Here is a 16,726-nt window from a genome sequence, read left to right as displayed (position 1 = left end):
CCCTCATCCAGACCATAGTCCCCAGTCCAGCTCTAGTCTGCAGCCCCCTCTAACCCCATCCTGACCTGGCCCCATCCAACCACAATCCCTGAACCAGCAGTGCCCTGACCTTCCCTTTCACCACTCAGAGCACCTGGCACCCTGCCATAGTCATTGCAAAATCCCCAACAACCAGGTCCTTTGGGGGCAATGTGAAGTTTTCCCCAGACCAACCTGAAAAAGTGGAAACAAATGGGCATGGGAGGAGGAAAAGGAAACAAACATAGGCAGAGTGCTTTCTCCATGCAGGCATCATTGCTGCAAGACCCACCCATATTGTTTCATTGCATCACCGTAGCAGCCCTATAAAGGAGGTGGTAAGGTGGTAGTCCCATTTTACAGAAGATGAGGCTGGGGTTCAGACAGGAGAAGTGACTTGCTCCCTCACCTCTCTTCAGCCTTCCCCAAACCCTGCAATCCTCCCACTTGGTAACGGTAGTTCACCTTGCCAGCTCCAGTCCTCCAGAAGGCCACTGTGAGCAGTCCACCCTTACCAGGTTGGGTTCATCTGCTCTTGCTGGACTGTGTGGCTCTGGGGCCCTTACTCCCTCCTTGGCCCTCATTTTCTCCCTCAAGTCTTCTTCCAAGTGAGGTCCAGAGACTACTGCCTCCTCCTTGGGGCTCTCCCAATTCACTGAACACAGAGACCCTGAAAGACTTGGAGCCCCATGGGGTGGCTCCCTGCTGTGGCGTCCCCTCTGCCCCTGCCCTTGTTAAGACTGCTTTCCTCCGGCTTGCCTGGGAGCTCCTCCCTGGCCTTTCTGGGACCAGCTTCATTGCCTCTTTGGTGCTGCCTACACCGGCAACCCCACCAGAGGTGGGGCCTCCTGCCTATAGCCTCTGATGGCCACGGGACAGCCCTTACCACTGTCCGTCCTGCTAGGCCTCTCCCCATCAGCTATCCTGGGAGGCAGGGAGCCTGTCTTTTCTCCAGAGCCCAGCACAGGGGTTGGGAATGAGGAGTGATGTCAGATGAGGACACAGGGAAGGAAGGACAGATGTCCTGAAGCTTAGGATGTGGGGAGGCTGGAGCCCGGATGAACCAGACCTCCACGTGACAACTCTGAAAAGAAAGAATGGGGCCTCAAAAGGCCTGTCAGACACTCGTGGAGAGGCCTTTGCTGTGTGTTGGCATCTTGCCTCCATCCCTGCTTGGTGGGTGTCCATGTCTGGCCCCTGCCCAGGCCAACACAGAGAACTCAGCTCCCAGGGAGTCATCCCTCTGCAGTCCTTGCCTCAGAAGGACCAGCTCTCCCCAGGTAGCAGAGGAAAGAGCAGGAGTTTAGAATCAGCCAGACTTGGGTTTGCATCCAAGCTCTACATTCACGACTGAGGAAACACAGTCTCTGAGTCTCAGTTTCCTCATCTGTTAAAGGGAAAGGCTATGAGGACTCATCTCCCCACCACACCCAGCTTCTCCATGTGTGCACTTCACTGCAACTTTGACCAGGCCAGCCCCTCTCCCACATGCCAGCCCTCCCTTCCCCACCAGACCCTAACCTTCCATTCATTTTCAGAGTCACAGTGATTAGCATTGTACCTGCCACAATCACAGTAGCCACCATTTATTCACTGCCTACTCTGTGCCAGGCATCATATTACTATACATGAGGAAGATTTTATAGGTTCATTTTACTGATCAAGAAACTGTGCTAAGAAAGTCTCCCAGGAAAACATATCCAAGCTCACAGTGAGAAAAATCTGCTCAAACCCAGGATTGCCTGACTCTAGTTCCCGGTCTCTCCACTGTAATAGGCTGCTTCAATGATAAAAGGAATTCGCAGAGTGAATTAATGGTGGACTTCGTGAGAGAACAAATGAGTGAGTAAGTTTACTTATTATTTTATTTTATTTTACTTATTTTTTTAAGAAGCAGTGTCTAGCTATATTGCCCAGGCGAGTCTGGCTTCATGCAATGCTCCTGCCTCACCGTCCTAAAGCACTGGAATTTGAGTGAGTTTAAAAGTAAGTGAATGACTGACTGGCAAACAGAAGGAATGAAGCAGCAGAGATGAAGTGACTTCCTGTGAGTAAGTGAATGAGACCATGACTGAATCTATGACCACACAAGTCCCCCAAACCGGGCAAGGCTCAGGCATGACACAGCAGTAACTGGGATGGATGCAGTGACCTGTCTAGACCCACAACTCCGCTGGAGACTGTGCAGGATTTAATGAACCTCTTCAAGGTTGAAGGAAAGGAGGGGGAAGCCACACAACAGAGATGAATTTCACCAAATCCAGCACGTTTCCCACTGCCAATTAATTAAGCGAACCGCAGTGAGAAGGCCAGGCCAGTAAATCAGGAGGGGAAGGCTGGAACTTTGATGTGATCTAATTAGGCCATGAACCATGCCCAGTGAGTGGGTGGCTGGCAAGAGCCCCAGGGAACCACACTTCCCCATTCCACCTTCACTCACCTGTCACTCTGTGGTTTCTACAATCCAGCCTGTGCCTGGTCTTCACCATCTTCCATCCTCAACACTGACAATGGCCAACCTCACCAGAGCCTCTGTGGGCAGGGCTGAGCAGCCCAGGTCACAGAGGGTGGCAAGCATGGACAGGACCCAGGGAGGGCACATAGGTGGAGAGTGGGGGAGATTAAGGCCCTCACAGGTGTCTCTAGAACTTCTCACAACTTTGGAAGCAACATGATATGGAGGAAAAGAGCATGGACAGTGGTCTCACAATATCAGATTTTGAGTCCTGGGTCTGCAAAATGGTTAACAGCCCAGGCTGGCTCTCGCCCAGCAAAGCTGGAATTACATTACTGCCTGGGCCATTTTTTAGCTGTGTGCACTTGAGCAAGTTGCTTCGTGTCTCTGAGTCTCCCTTTCTTCTGAAAGCAGTGGGGATATAACACGATGGCAGGAAATAAATGACTTGATGAAAGGAGGGGCTTAGCAAAGTGCTTGCCCAAAGCAAGTATTTGATATATGTTAGTTATTATTCCTCTCATGATGGTCATGACATCCTCCTTACCTGCTAGAACTGGGCTTGGCAAGGATTTTCTACAGATGGCCAGAAAGTAAATATTTTTGGCTTTCCAGACTATATGCTTTCTGTTGCAACTATTCAGTTCTGCTGTTTTGGTATGAAAGCACATAGAGAACACCCAAACAAAAGAGTGTAGCTGTGTTCTAATAAAACTATGGGCTGAACTTCGAATTTCACATAAGTTTTCATGGGACACAAAATTTTATTCTTCTTCTGGTTTTTTTCCCAACCATTTAAAAATGAAAAAACAAATCATTCTTAGCTCATGGGCCAGACAAGGCAGATAGCAGGCTGAATTTAGCCCATGGACCATAACTTGCTATCTTCTAGACTAGAATGTAAGCTCCATGAAGACAAGGAGTTTTGTCTGTTTTGTTCACTGTTATACTCCCAGCGCCTAAAACAGTGCCTGGCAAATAGCAGATAGTAAACATTTGCAGAATGAATGAATTACATAATGTATGATTTCACACAAGAAGTCATTTCACCTCTCTGGATGTCAGTTTTCTCATCCATACTGTGGGGACACTTTCAAATCTGAAGCAAGCATCAAATGAAATTAGACTCCATGCGGGGTCACTTTGCAAGCTCTACAACTGCCATACAATGTAGTTGTTATTTCTGATCACTCAGGGGCGCTTGCCAGGGTCAGTCTTATTCCTCTTCAGTGCCTGGCCCAGAGGAAATATTTCATGAGAGTCTGTGTATTATAAGCAGTCTGTCCTGGAGGGGAGAAACGTCCAGGTAAGCTACTATCCCCTGTGCCAGTTGGGGGTGTGAGGGGTTAGCACATTGGCCAGGAACAGCAAGGTGGTCTGGGATTAAGCTGCAGGGACCTTTTCAGTGCTCTCAGAGCAACCATTAAACTAGCGAGGTCGTGACACACACTGGGTGTTGGACTATGGCAGATGTGGGTCCAAATTCTGGCTCCAATACTTACTATGTTATTTAGGCAAGTCACTTAAACTGCCTGGGATTCCATTTCCTTATCTTTAAGATGGAGATACTAATAGTGCTCACCTCACAAGTTTCTGGTGCATTAATGAAAGGACATATGTAGTGGACTAGCTCAGCACCTGGCACGTAGTAACCCCCCAGACTATGAGCATCTCTTTCTCCTTTTGCTCAACTGGGCAGGGTCTGAATCCCAGGCTAGGACCTGGGCCATCTGTGCTGGGAAAGACACATTAAAGCACTCTGGCATTTGAGCAGCATCAGATAGGTGAAAGGAAAAATGCCTCCAGCTGTCCCAGCTGCACATGTTTTCAGCTCTAAACAAACAAACGAAAAACCCTGTTGTTTTTCTTCCCTGAATTGAAAACTTCCTTCTGCACTGCAAGCTCACTAAAGCCATACAATCTGCTGCTTTTGGAGAGCTGGTGATCCCAAGCTCCTTCTATCTTCTCCTCCCATTTTCCCTGCCAACCAGACAGGAAAGGTGAGAAACAAACCCTATTTGGTTGTTTGTACACTATCCAAGGAAGGACAAAACTAATTCCAGCCACCCCTGACCCCAAGGAGAAGGGAGGGAATTATTCCGAACATGAAGTTGAGGATGCTCAATGTATTTCCTTTATCAAGTCCACCATCTGTCTCTCCCTCTCTCTCTCACCACCCTCCCCATTCCTCTATTTTGCCATATAAGACAGCACACGCATAGCATGTCTGTGCTCACACAATCAGACAGGCCACTGAAATAGAGATAACTGTAATTGGTTTCAGTCTTATGAGACTTGGATTTGGCTTTTGGTTCTCTCATTTAGTAGGTAGATGACCTTGAGTTAGTCACTTCTCTCCTCAGAGCCTTGCTACCCAATGAGTAGCACAATGAAGGAAAAGCATGGATTTCTCACCTTCAAATCTAGTGCTTATAGCAACTAGATGTGAAAACTTCCAACCCAGTGGGAAGAGGGCACTCTGTCTAAAAAGCTGGCACTAGCTCCTCTACTATCTTGCTCTGTCACCTTTGGCAAATTACTTCCCTATTCTGACCTGTAGCCTTGTCATCTGTAAAATGAGCAGGTTTCCTATCCACATTCCATCCTTAGATAAGAGCATCTCTAAGTTCATGATTCTATGACCCTGTCCCGATAATCTGAGTAGATTTGGAAAGAGGCAGGGTAAAAAGTAAGATGACCATTTGTCTAGGAGTCCAGACCAAAGTGAAGAAACTGAGGGTAGGGTAGAGTTATTTGGGCTGCCAGGACTAGACTGTGGGACATGGAGGCAGAGGACAGATAGCAGTTTGCTGGCCCCTGTCCCCATTTAGACCAGCTCACGTGAACAGACTCAGATCTTCCCTCAAATCCTGCAGGTAGCACCATAGTACCAGGACACACCAGGCCTTTCCACTTCTCTATAAGAATTTTCAGCATCTTTCCTGGAAACTTGGTTGGGGAACCCCAGATTTCAGCCCCTGCCACCCAGCCCTCCTGGCTGGAGTCCCCAAGAGCGTATCCACAAGCTCAGACTCACACATGTCTAAGTAGAGGAGCAGCCTCAGCCCCACAACCAGGGAAGGGGTCAGGGGTGGCTGGAATTAGTTATGTCACCATAGATCAGGCTTGAGCAGAGGCACCAGGGCCTGTCTGATCACCGCCTTCCTTCTCTAACCCCACCCTACTCCCATGCCATCTTGGCCCAGCGAGCACTTGGACTGGGGCTTCCACCTCCCTCACCCAAGCCCACTGGTCTTTAGTGAAGAGGAGTCCCACTTGCTCTCCCAGGCACCCAGTGCTGCCCTGCTCTTGCCCACTCTATGCCCCCAGGATCTGGATCCTCTTCCATCTTCAGGAGGCCTGCTGTGGGTGAAGAATCAACCACCCTGAACCCCAGCACCACCCCTGACTTGCCTGCCTTCTACCATGTTCCACTCACAGCAGTCTCCCCAGTTGTCACCCCACCTAGGAAGTGCTGAGTGTCCCTTTGAGCCCTGCCTTTCCTGCTCAGGCTCCTCAGTCCCCATCTCCTTCACCTCTTCGCCAGCTCCCATAGTCCAGGTCCCAGCAGCCCTATCCAAATGGTGCCTGGGAAAAGGACTACTCAGGGCATTTGCTCCATGAAAAGGAACAGATGGCTACCATGAGGCCTAGCCCTCACCCCTACTTGGCTTGAGGAGCTCAGGCACCACCCAGCCAGCTGTCCTTACCTTCTCCAGCTGGTGGACACCCTCTTCCACGCAGCAGATGGAGGCCAGTGTGCGGAGCGCCTGGGGGTACAAGCACCGGAAAGTGTCCTGCCGGCAAATCTTGAAGAGTGCTACGACCCCACCCTCCTGCCAAGAGAAAGAAATATCACATCATGTTATTACTGTGTGACCTTGTCTGGGGCTAACTCAAGAATAAGTGACATCCCTGATTTGCCAGATATGCTTTCGGGTCCTCCCTGCCTCCAGCAATCCCCGCCCCGCACACACTTAACACACTTACGCTCACATGTTCACATGTATGCTACCCAGAAATGCTGGTTCCAGAAATAATGTTACCCTTTATAGTCCAAGCTGGAGATTGGATACCATAAGTGCTTCTGGGGCTCGGGAGCCAGGGGCCAAGGCAGGCATATTTGCTAGGGCTGGCGATCAGAACCCTTCAACAGGGTTCCCAAACATCTGGCAACTCCCTTGGAGCAACCCCCCATAGAGCAGGCCTGGAGTCACAGGAAGCAGGTCCTAAAAACCAACTGAGGCAGGTGGGAGGAACTGACTAGATCTCCCTCTGCTAACAGTCACCAGGCTATTCCTCGGATCCTTCCAACTGCTGTGGGAGGCAGGCAAAAAAAAGGTTTCATTTATATTAGCACTACCATTTCCTCCCATTTTTTGATAGAAAAAACTGAAGTCCAGATGGGTAAAATAATTCAGCCTATATTCACATCATCATTTTCATTTTCACTCCTTTACTCCTGTTTGTGTGTGTGTGTGTACAACCCTTTTAAAAACAATCATCTCAGCTCTTGAGTGTGGTGAATATGTCCTTTTCCCCTTGTGAGAGCTGTTTATGGAAACTTCTTTCCAGTAAAGTGTCTACCATCAGGCAAGAATCTAGGAGTGCAGAGCTCATTATCCAGGTGCCCTGCTAACTAGTCAGACTTACTCATAAAAATCACTGGAGCCAACCTTAGCTCTGGGAGCCAAGAGATCACTAGAGTGACTAATCAAGGTGCCAAGCAAACCAGTGGCAACACTAACTGGGGCATTTAGAGTGGCAGGAATTGGATATCCCACATCTAGCCTTACCCAGATCTCTCCCTCTTTCCCTCCCTGAAGGCTGGCAGGGTGCCTAGGGTTGGCAGCAGTAAAGAATGCATGAGCAACTGATCTGAACTGGGTCCCTCGGGGCACTAGCCTTTAACCTCATCACTCCTGGGTCTAACTAACCTCCTTGTACCAGTTCCCAAAACTAAGCAAAATGTTACAGGAAGAAGGCAAGTTCAGCAAAAGACCATCCTCTGTCAGGTTTTTGAGAATTCTGACAACAAAAGCACATACTATGTGCCAGGCTCAGTTCCATGTATGCTGAGGATGCAGCAGTGAATGGCTGATAAAACAATGAATGGACAATTGGAAGAAGCAGCCCAGCACAGGTTCACCAAATTAGCTCAATCTCAGATCTTCCCTCCCTCTCCGTCCCACAATGATAGGCTCGTGGGCCCTTTTCATTCTAAGAGTTTTGTTGCTGGTCACTTCAGGGGTCAAGATGAAGATACCCAACTCTGGAGCAGTTCATAATTTCTGACATTTTATAATCAACTAAGAGTGATCACAACTTATATATTCCTACTTCTCTTTGGGGTGGTTGAATTCCCCTCATTTCTTTTGGTGTGAAAGGGCATAACTTAGGGCTAGTACATTCATTCACGCATTCACAAATGTTAATGGTTTATTATAAGCCAGACATCATGCTGGACACTGAGCAAGACTGCTTCAGTCCCATCCTTAATAAACTCATGGTCTCATAGAGAAGGCAGATGATTTTAAAAGTTGGTATAAAGCTGGGTAGAGGGGCAATGACATGTGGTTGGGGGTGCAGGGTTAAAAGAACACAGAGCAGAAGCCCTAAAGTGCTTGGAGGGTAGGGAGTTGTAGAAGGGTCAAGACAGAACCACTCTGATTTTAAGTGCACATAATTACTTCAGTAAAAATGTCTGGCATGAGACAGACACTTACCCGTCTGATTCCTCGTTCCACAACCTTTACTCCTGCCTTCCTACTTTCCCATAGTTCCTGGGACATCTGCAAGAGGATTCTACATACAGACCTCAGAGAGTCACTGAAGCAAAACCAAGTTACTCTTTAGAATGAGAAGGAAAGAAATGGAACTCCTAAGCTCACCTCAGCCAGCCCTGCTGGTCATTTCTAGCCTTCCTCCAGATGTAAATATACATTCATATATATGGATATATATTTTTATATATGTGTGCTTATATTTAAACATACATATTATATAACTATTATTTCTCCATATATGTAGATAGATGAGAGAGAGAGAGATGACTGATTGATAGACATTTACATCTGAAGCAGACAATGAAGAAACAGTGCCAAAGAACGCGCATGAGGCCTGAGCCAGGATGAATGTGGCAGCCCTCCTTTGGCTCAGGAGGCACCGAGCCCAGCACAACTATATTTAAGCCTCTGCATGCATTTGCACTGGATTCTCATTACCTCTTTCTCAAGCCTGTGAAAAATGGCCTTCTTAGCACTTTTAGCTACCAGGAGAGGGAGGGGGAAATTCCTGGATCCGAAAGAAGGAGATTCTGGTCCAAATCCTGGCTTTCCTGCTGGTTAAGGTTGGCTAAAAATGGGCTATGATAGTTATATATCTGAGCTGTTGGGGGTGCAATTGAGTTAGTGCATGTGGAAAGGCCTAGAACCTGGTTCTGGAGAGTGTGTAAGGGTCAGGCTATGTGAGGCTTCCTGGTTAGAAGAATGTCTCACCTCCTCATGAAGGAGGCCCTGAGGGCTAGGATATGTGGGAGGAGAGAGAAGGAAGGAGGCCACAGAGGAAATAAGATGGATTGGTCTTGAGGACCACTCTGGAGCCCCCATTCAAGAACCAAGTGCAGTACTCATCCTGGAGTGAAGCTGGGAATGGCCTGAGCTAGCAGAATCACATTGTTGGCTAAAGCTTGTTTAATTTTATAGAAAGCTCTGGGCTCAAAGCCCAGCCACATAACAGTATGAATTATTCAGAGAGATTTGGGATGAGCTGTCATAAAGTGGGAAGAGATCACTTATGGGGTGTGTGGGCTGGTGGTGGAAGGAATAACAGAGGAGCTATTGGTGGTGGGGGGGGGATAATTTTGATGAAGCCCAGAGGAGTTTTCTGTGCCCTGCACAGGGGAAGGGATGGAGTTTGCCACCATCACCACAGAGAGGTCTGGGCTTATTCTTTAGCCTTCAGAGGAACCCAAGAAGCTGAGAGGACAAGCCTCAGAGAGGTTGCCCATGTTTTCTCCCAGAGGCAGCTAAGATAGATGAAGGACCCAAACAAACAAAACAGCAGGCAGCAAAGAGGTGGATGAGGAAGGCCACTAGGTCACTGCCCCACACTGTCACAACACTGGGTACATCTACTGAGCATCCAAGGTGAGGATGCTGTGCAGGGCATGCCAGGGACTTCCAGCTCCTGCATCACTGTCAGAACTGGAAACCCAAACACAGTAATTCTATAGGAGGAATTAGTCTCCCATCTTCTCCCAGAGAGAAGATTCAGGAAGGACTCCCTTTTCCAGCCCAGAAAAATGGATGAAAAGATGAGCTGGAAAGATGGAAGTCCTCCTTGAATCTTTTTCTCTGCTTCAACACTCTGTTACTTCATCCTTTAGACCTGAAATATCAGAAGGTTGAGATTAAGATTTTGGAATCTGTAGACCTGGTTAAAATCCCAGCTCTGCGGCCAGGCGCGGTGGCTCAAGCCTGTAATCCCAGCACTTTGGGAGGCCGAGACGGGCGGATCACGAGGTCAGGAGATCGAGACCATCCTGGCTAACACGGTGAAACCCCGTCTCTACTAAAAATACAAGAAAATTAGCCGGGCGAGGTGGCGGGCGCCTGTAGTCCCAGCTACTCGAGAGGCTGAGGCAGGAGAATGGCGTGAACCCAGCGGGGCGGAGCTTGCAGTGAGCCGAGATCTCGCTACTGCACTCCAGCCTGGGGCACAGAGCAAGACTCCGTCTCAAAAAAAAAAAAAAAAAATCCCAGCTCTGCTTTCATATGTGTGACCTCGAATACATTATTTATATTCTTTCTGAAACTCTGTTTCTTCATGTTCAAAATGGGAATTATAATTATGACAAATCAAAAGACTGTTGGAGAATCAGATGAGATGGTGAATAGAAAGCATAGCATCATGCTTGAGTAAACAATGGGCATGGAAGATTGGTGGGAGAAAGGAAGAGAGTGGGAAGGAAGAGGTGGGAGGAAGAGGAAGAGGAGGGGCTGCTGAGAAGCAGTTCAGAACAGTAACCAGATGCGTAGTCTTTGCTGCCAAACAGCCAGGTTCAAATTCCAGTTCAGTCACTTACTAGCTTTGGACCTTTTCACTGTCTTAGCTCCCTCACCTGGAAAATGGGGGTAGATCCTGCCTACCACAGACGATCATTGGGAGGTTAAAATACGTTATTTGTATAAAGCCCTTAAAACATTATCTGGCACAAAGTGAGCGCTATAAAACTAAATTTATTTTGCTACTGCTACTACAGTTGTCATCACAACCATCATCATCAGAGTTGATCACTTTTGGCTTCAGAAAGCTCATATTCTCCCATTTGTCCCCAGCTCCTGCCAATGCCTCCCAGTTTTGACCTCCACCAGCCTCATACCCAGAGCAAGCAAGCTGATTACTGTGCAGTGGACCAGGAGCAGAAAAAGAGGAAATACTGATTAGGAGGGAGACAGATTTGTTGTAGCAGGGTTTTGCCTGGAAAGGGAAAGACTCTAGATTTTAACCAACTGAGCTGCTGAAATGGAAATAGCACTGACTCCAGAGCTGGACAAATTTAGTTTCAAGTGTCAACTGCTCAAGGTATTCAACCACTGTGAGTCCTGGAGTTCTAACCTGTAAAACAGGGTCACTGATACACTTCTCAGAGGGGTCATGTAGACAAGATACAACAACTGTGTGAAAGTCCCTGCACAGGGCCTAGACACATAGGAAGCCACCAATAAATAGTAATTATTATCGTTGTTGTTAATATTCAGTAAGACTCAAGTATTCTCTTGGCAGGCTCTGGAGGGTGTGGCCCATGTAAATAATCAAATGATCATTCCAAATCTTTAAACAACTCCTAGTCATGGCTCTTGAGAGCCCAGAGGAGTGCTAGGGGCATGGGAGATCCCTGAGTAGCTGAGGAGGTGATGGAACAGCTGAGAAGCCTGTGGACAGAAATGTAGGAAGTGATGACTAAACGTGGCAAATAGTTCACCTTAGCCTTCTGTTTTAAAAAGGAATAGGATAAAAGTAAAATTGCAACCTTACTTTTCCCATGAAAACACTGGGAAAGCCAGGCAGCATGGTAGATTTGGAAGGTGTCTTAAATATACAGTCCAGCATCCTCAGGCCACAAAGGTACCAAGGAGGAGTTAATCCCCAGTGGTCTGGCCAACTTCCTTCGGTGAGCTAGCAGTAGAGCTGGGATGAGAGCTGTCCTCTCGTCCCAACCCAGGCCTTTTCCCCTGTTTCTACCACTGGAAATGTTTGGGATTAATGTTTAACTGGAGTTAAGGCCTGGTCCTGACAGGAGACTAAATCTGCAGGAGGCCAAACATCATCTTGGCTTACAACCAAATACATGTCTCCTCTCTGCTTTCCTGAATGTGAAGCTCAAATTCTGGCAGGTGGTAGGAGCTGTCTATATCAAGCGGCACATGGAAACAGACCTTGAGTGCTCAGGTCCTGAAACAGAACACCCAGAGCTTCAGAGCTACTGTCAAGCAAAGTTTCCTTCCCAGGAAATTTCTAAGGCCCATTCTTTACAAAACATAAAATCTCTTCAGACCCCATGTGCCATTCAGAAGAAGTCCTTATCCCACCCAGACTACCTCAGATCCACACAGAGAACCCAAACCCAGCATGTGTTTGCAACTCATTTTGAATGGGAAAAATGGTAATTGTTCCAAAAGAAATTCAGCTACTTACTGTTTGGAGTTAATCATCAAACTAACGTTAAGTCAGTTTCAGCTCAGAGGTTGGAGCTGTTCGCTGTTCCCCAACAGCACCAAGACAAAAATCTACAGTCAACCCTCTTGACTAAGTTAAATGTTTGAGTCACAGAATCCTTGGAGAAAACAGATCCAATGCTATCTCCTTCATCCCCTTTGCCCCAACACCACTACAAGCTCTTCAGGTTAAATACATTTAAATGACTCCCAAAAGAGAGTAGAGATCCTCAACCCACACAGCACAGTAGAATCACTTGGAAAGCTAAAATATTCATCCCAGGACCTACTCCAGACCAATTAAATCAGAATCCGAAAAATTTTAAAGCTCTCTAAGAGTTCGATTGTGTATCCAGGATTGAGAACTCCTGAGTCACACTTTGGCTCAAGGACCTGAAGGGTCAAGGATTGAACCAGAAGTCACCACTGTGGTGTTTAGGACCATGAACTCTGAATTAAAATTAAAGAGGCTGAGACTGGGGTTCAATTCTGTCTTGACCCCTTGTCAGCTGTATGATCCTGAATAAGCTCCTTAAACCATTTCCTCAACTATTGATGGTAACAACATGGTACCTTCTTCATAGGATGGTTTTGTGATTTAAAAGAAAGGAAGTATGTAATGCATTAAAGACAAAACACAGCAACACTCAAATGTTAGCTATTGCTATTACATATAACTCACTTCTCCACTCACAAGAGTTGATGAGGATTTATGCTGCTCTACTATTAAGATTGCTTTACGGGCTTAGATCAGTGATTTTGAGTCTGGCCATGCTTTAGAACTACTTGTAGAGCTTGTTAAAATGAAGATTCTCAGGTCTTACCCAAGGACCCCAGGGAATCTTGGATATGGCACAAGTATCTGGGTTTTCCACAAACTCTCTGAGGGACTGCAATACAGAGTAGGCACTGGGAACCACTGTTGCTGGGGCATCTTCCTGTGACTAGCATCTTAAGTCTATTGAAGGACATAACTTTGCTACCAATTAGATCGCTGGTTCTGTCTCCGGGTGATGTCATATTTCAAGTGAAAAAGAATGGAAACCAGAAACGAAAGACCTTTCTGAGGTCCTAGGGCTACCAGTTGCCTATATTTGCTCTAAGTATCTTAAAGCCGAGTTCAGGGACAAGTTAACCATGAAGCTAATGAATTACAACTCCCATTGTAATTAACGAAAACCACCATCCTTTTTGATTTAGTCTTCCTCTAATGTAGTATTGGAGTGGCTGCAGGCATTTTTCAGATCCAGCCGTGAAGCTGAGTGTGAGAGGCATGCTTTGTTTTAATTTGGTGGGATATATTAATGTGGTTGGCATCACTTTCTCATGTAGGTGAATTCCTGCAAACCAACCTAGTATGGAATTGCCTTCCAGAAGACAGTGTGGCGATTCATCAAGGATCTAGAACTAGAAATACCATTTGACACAGCGATCCCATTACTGGGTATATACCCAAAGGATTATAAATCATGCTGCTATAAAGACACATGCACATGTATGTTTATTGCAGCACTATTCACAATAGAAAAGACTTGGAACCAACCCAAATGTCCATCAATGATAGACTGGATTAAGAAAATGTGGCACATATATACCATGGAATACTATGCAGCCATAAAAAAGGATGAGTTCATGTCCTTTGTAGCAACATGGATGAAGCTCGAAACCAATATTGTGAGCAAACTATTGCAAGGACAAAAAACCAAACACTGCATGTTCTCACTCATAGGTGGGAATTGAAAAATGAGAGCACTTGGACACAGGGCAGGGAACATCACACACTGGGGCCTATCATGGGGTGGGGGGAGCAGGGAGGGTGGAGGAATAGCATTAGGCGGCACGCCTAATGTAAATGACAAGTTAATGGGTGCAGCAAACTAACACGGCATATGTATACATATGTAACAAACCTGCACGTTGTGCACATGTACCCTAGAACTTAAAGTATAATAATTTTAAAAAAGTGGTTAAAAAATAAAAAATTGCCTTCCAGAAATATTCTTGAATTATTTTCTCGTTCTAAATAACCCACTTTTCTAAATAATTTGGAATTTGGAATTCTATAATCTTTTACTTAAGTAAGGCCCCGGTAATTCTATAAGATTCTGGCCTCACAAATCCTAGACCTACTCCCAGGCATATGATTTAAGTGCAATGAATCCTTTGGAATCAAAGCTCACAATTTAAATACCTGCAATTCAACTTGATAGTTATATGCTCTTCAGCAAGTTATTTAATCTCTCTGTTCTTCAGTGTCTTCATTTGTACAAAATGTTAATACCACCCTCCTCACAGAATCATGACAATTACATGAGACCCTGTCGGTGTAGTGTCAGAAATATAACAGAGTCAAACATATGTGAATTCTCTTCCAATACATATGAATCTAGTCTGAGTATAAATGTTATTAGAGAGTACCATACTAGCTTTGCATATCTCAGAGTGTAGTACCCTGAGAACTTGCATTAGAACTGGGGACATGAGAGAAGGGAAAAAAGGGGGTCTATTTAAAATACTCCACGCCCAGTGAACCTGTTTCTGGATACAGGATGACCCATTGGATACTCAACAGCCCTTCAGAAACCCCTACTGAAGTTGAAGGTCGAATGAACTTCAGTTCCCTCCCAACTCTCAAAGATTTTGGATCTGTGAATTTGTAACTTTCTCATTCAACAAACTCTTTGAGTACCCACTTTGTGCAGGGATTGCACTAGGCACCAAGGACACAGAGATGATTCAGATATTTCTGTCCTTGAAAAGCACACAGCTTAAAACACATAACAAAATAGAATATGGTAAGTGCTGAGACAGTGCCTGCTACTCTTTTTAGACACCACAGGTGGGAGAGTGTCTGGAAAGCAATAAAGAAGAATACAGAATTGAGTGTGGAATGCTGAGTAAGAGTTTTCCAAGTGGCAAAAAGAGAGAAGGACATTCAAATCACAAAGACAAAAGGTATGAAGGCCATGACTTATGCCCTTGTGCCTTCTCTTCTTTCTCCTCAGACAAGCACCTGGGACAGCCACAACCACCCCAGTCCATGGCCAGAATGTAGGACCCAACCAACAGAGAGAGCCAGAGGAGAGAGGGAGGCTGTCTCTGGGCTCCTCTTCAGCCTAGGAGAGGGAGAAACTGACAGGAAGGTTTAAAAGGAGAAACATGCCAACAGACTTGAGAAGCATTCGTTAAATCAAGTCTGCTTTGTAGTTTAGCCTGCATTCTTCTCCCTTCTCGTATTCCGTGAGCACATCTTTGCATCTTATTTTGTTCAGAGAATTGTATAGCCTCCTTTTTTGGGAGGAGTAGGAAAGCTTAGGCAGAGACTGAGTGTATTTCAGACCCCATCTTGTCTTGATGCCTGTTGAACACTGGCCGGTATCTTTGGTGACAAAACAATAGAGGACCCAGATTCTCCTCCTGTTTTTCCAAGGATCACAGGCAGAATCACAAGATTCTAAGGGGACATAAAAAGAGACTAAAGGGCACCCAGAGAACAAACCTCTGAGTTTGTGGCAAAGGTCATGGTTGTAGACCTGTTCCTCCTCTTTCTCCTGATAATGCTACTGCTAATTATTATGGGGTATAGGTTGTTATAGCAGCAGCATTAAGAGATGTGGATAGAGCTTAAACCATACACAAGTCTATATGGAAAAATAAACTTTTCTTTGAACTGGGTTTGAGACATCCCATGTCTTACAACCATGATGTCAGGGAGCCATATAAGGTCAATTGATCACCCAAAATGCCACATGCCAGATGATCTCTTTATTCACTACATCACCACATCCCATGGACCTCAGGGACACCACAGCTGCCAGGAAGGGAAGGATATGTGGAGATGGAGAAGGATGGTTGATATTTATAACATATACCACATAAGGAAAGAAGATAGAGGCTCTGGGGGCACCAGATTTCTGTCTCAAGTAAGAAATGAAATCAGAGGGGCTAGCCACCTATTAAAAATGCAGACACCAAGGCCCAGATAGGATAAGTGACTCTCCCAAGGTCACTCGGCAGCTAATGCAGGGGCCAAGACAGACCTCCTGAGCCAGCTATTCCCACTGAACAAGTGAGCTTCCTCGTACTTCCCCAGGCCTGCCATTTTGACCCCTAACCATGAAGCTCACCTTGGCTATGATGCGGCACAAGGGAGCCCCCTCCTGGGTCAGGCTGAACAGGTTCCCTGTGGTGGACTCTGTGGTGTAGATATTGTCTGAGGCATCAATTTTTCTCACCAGTGCCTAAGAAGGGAGAGAAAAGTTAGCTAGTTACTCACCACCTCTACCCTCTGCTCATCTTAATGGAACACCAGTGGGCCCATGCTCCTAATAGCAACCATGAAATCTACTCCTGCCCCTAGCCACTGTCCCATTGTGAGGGCAATGAGGTTCTAGCTTTGGGAAAGGTATCAGTTAGGGAGAGGTCTAAGCTACATTTTAGAGATATGGGATAATTTCAAGCCCTTGGGACATAGGCCATAATTAGCCTTGCCCTAGTCCCTCAGAAAATCAGCTCCCAACATTGATGAGCTCAG

General features: G+C 46.3%; 1 protein-coding gene across 3 annotated transcripts in view; it reads right to left on the bottom strand.

The window, feature by feature from the left end:
- The window catches only part of INSC (INSC spindle orientation adaptor protein), a 135,374-nt gene that overhangs the window by 36,495 nt on the left and 82,153 nt on the right, over positions 1 to 16,726 (bottom strand). For all 3 annotated transcript variants that reach the window (XM_003910179.4, XM_021926001.2, XM_021926002.2), the window contains 2 exons: positions 16,320 to 16,433; positions 6,184 to 6,309 (listed from right to left, as the gene is read on the bottom strand). In XM_003910179.4, coding sequence (XP_003910228.1) covers positions 6,184 to 6,309; positions 16,320 to 16,433 — 240 coding nt within the window. The remainder of the gene's footprint in view (positions 1 to 6,183; positions 6,310 to 16,319; positions 16,434 to 16,726) is intronic.

The sequence above is a fragment of the Papio anubis genome, chromosome 12, assembly GCF_008728515.1.
Source record: "Papio anubis isolate 15944 chromosome 12, Panubis1.0, whole genome shotgun sequence".
Lineage (NCBI taxonomy): Eukaryota > Metazoa > Chordata > Mammalia > Primates > Cercopithecidae > Papio > Papio anubis.
This window is presented reverse-complemented; position numbering and strand designations above follow the sequence as displayed.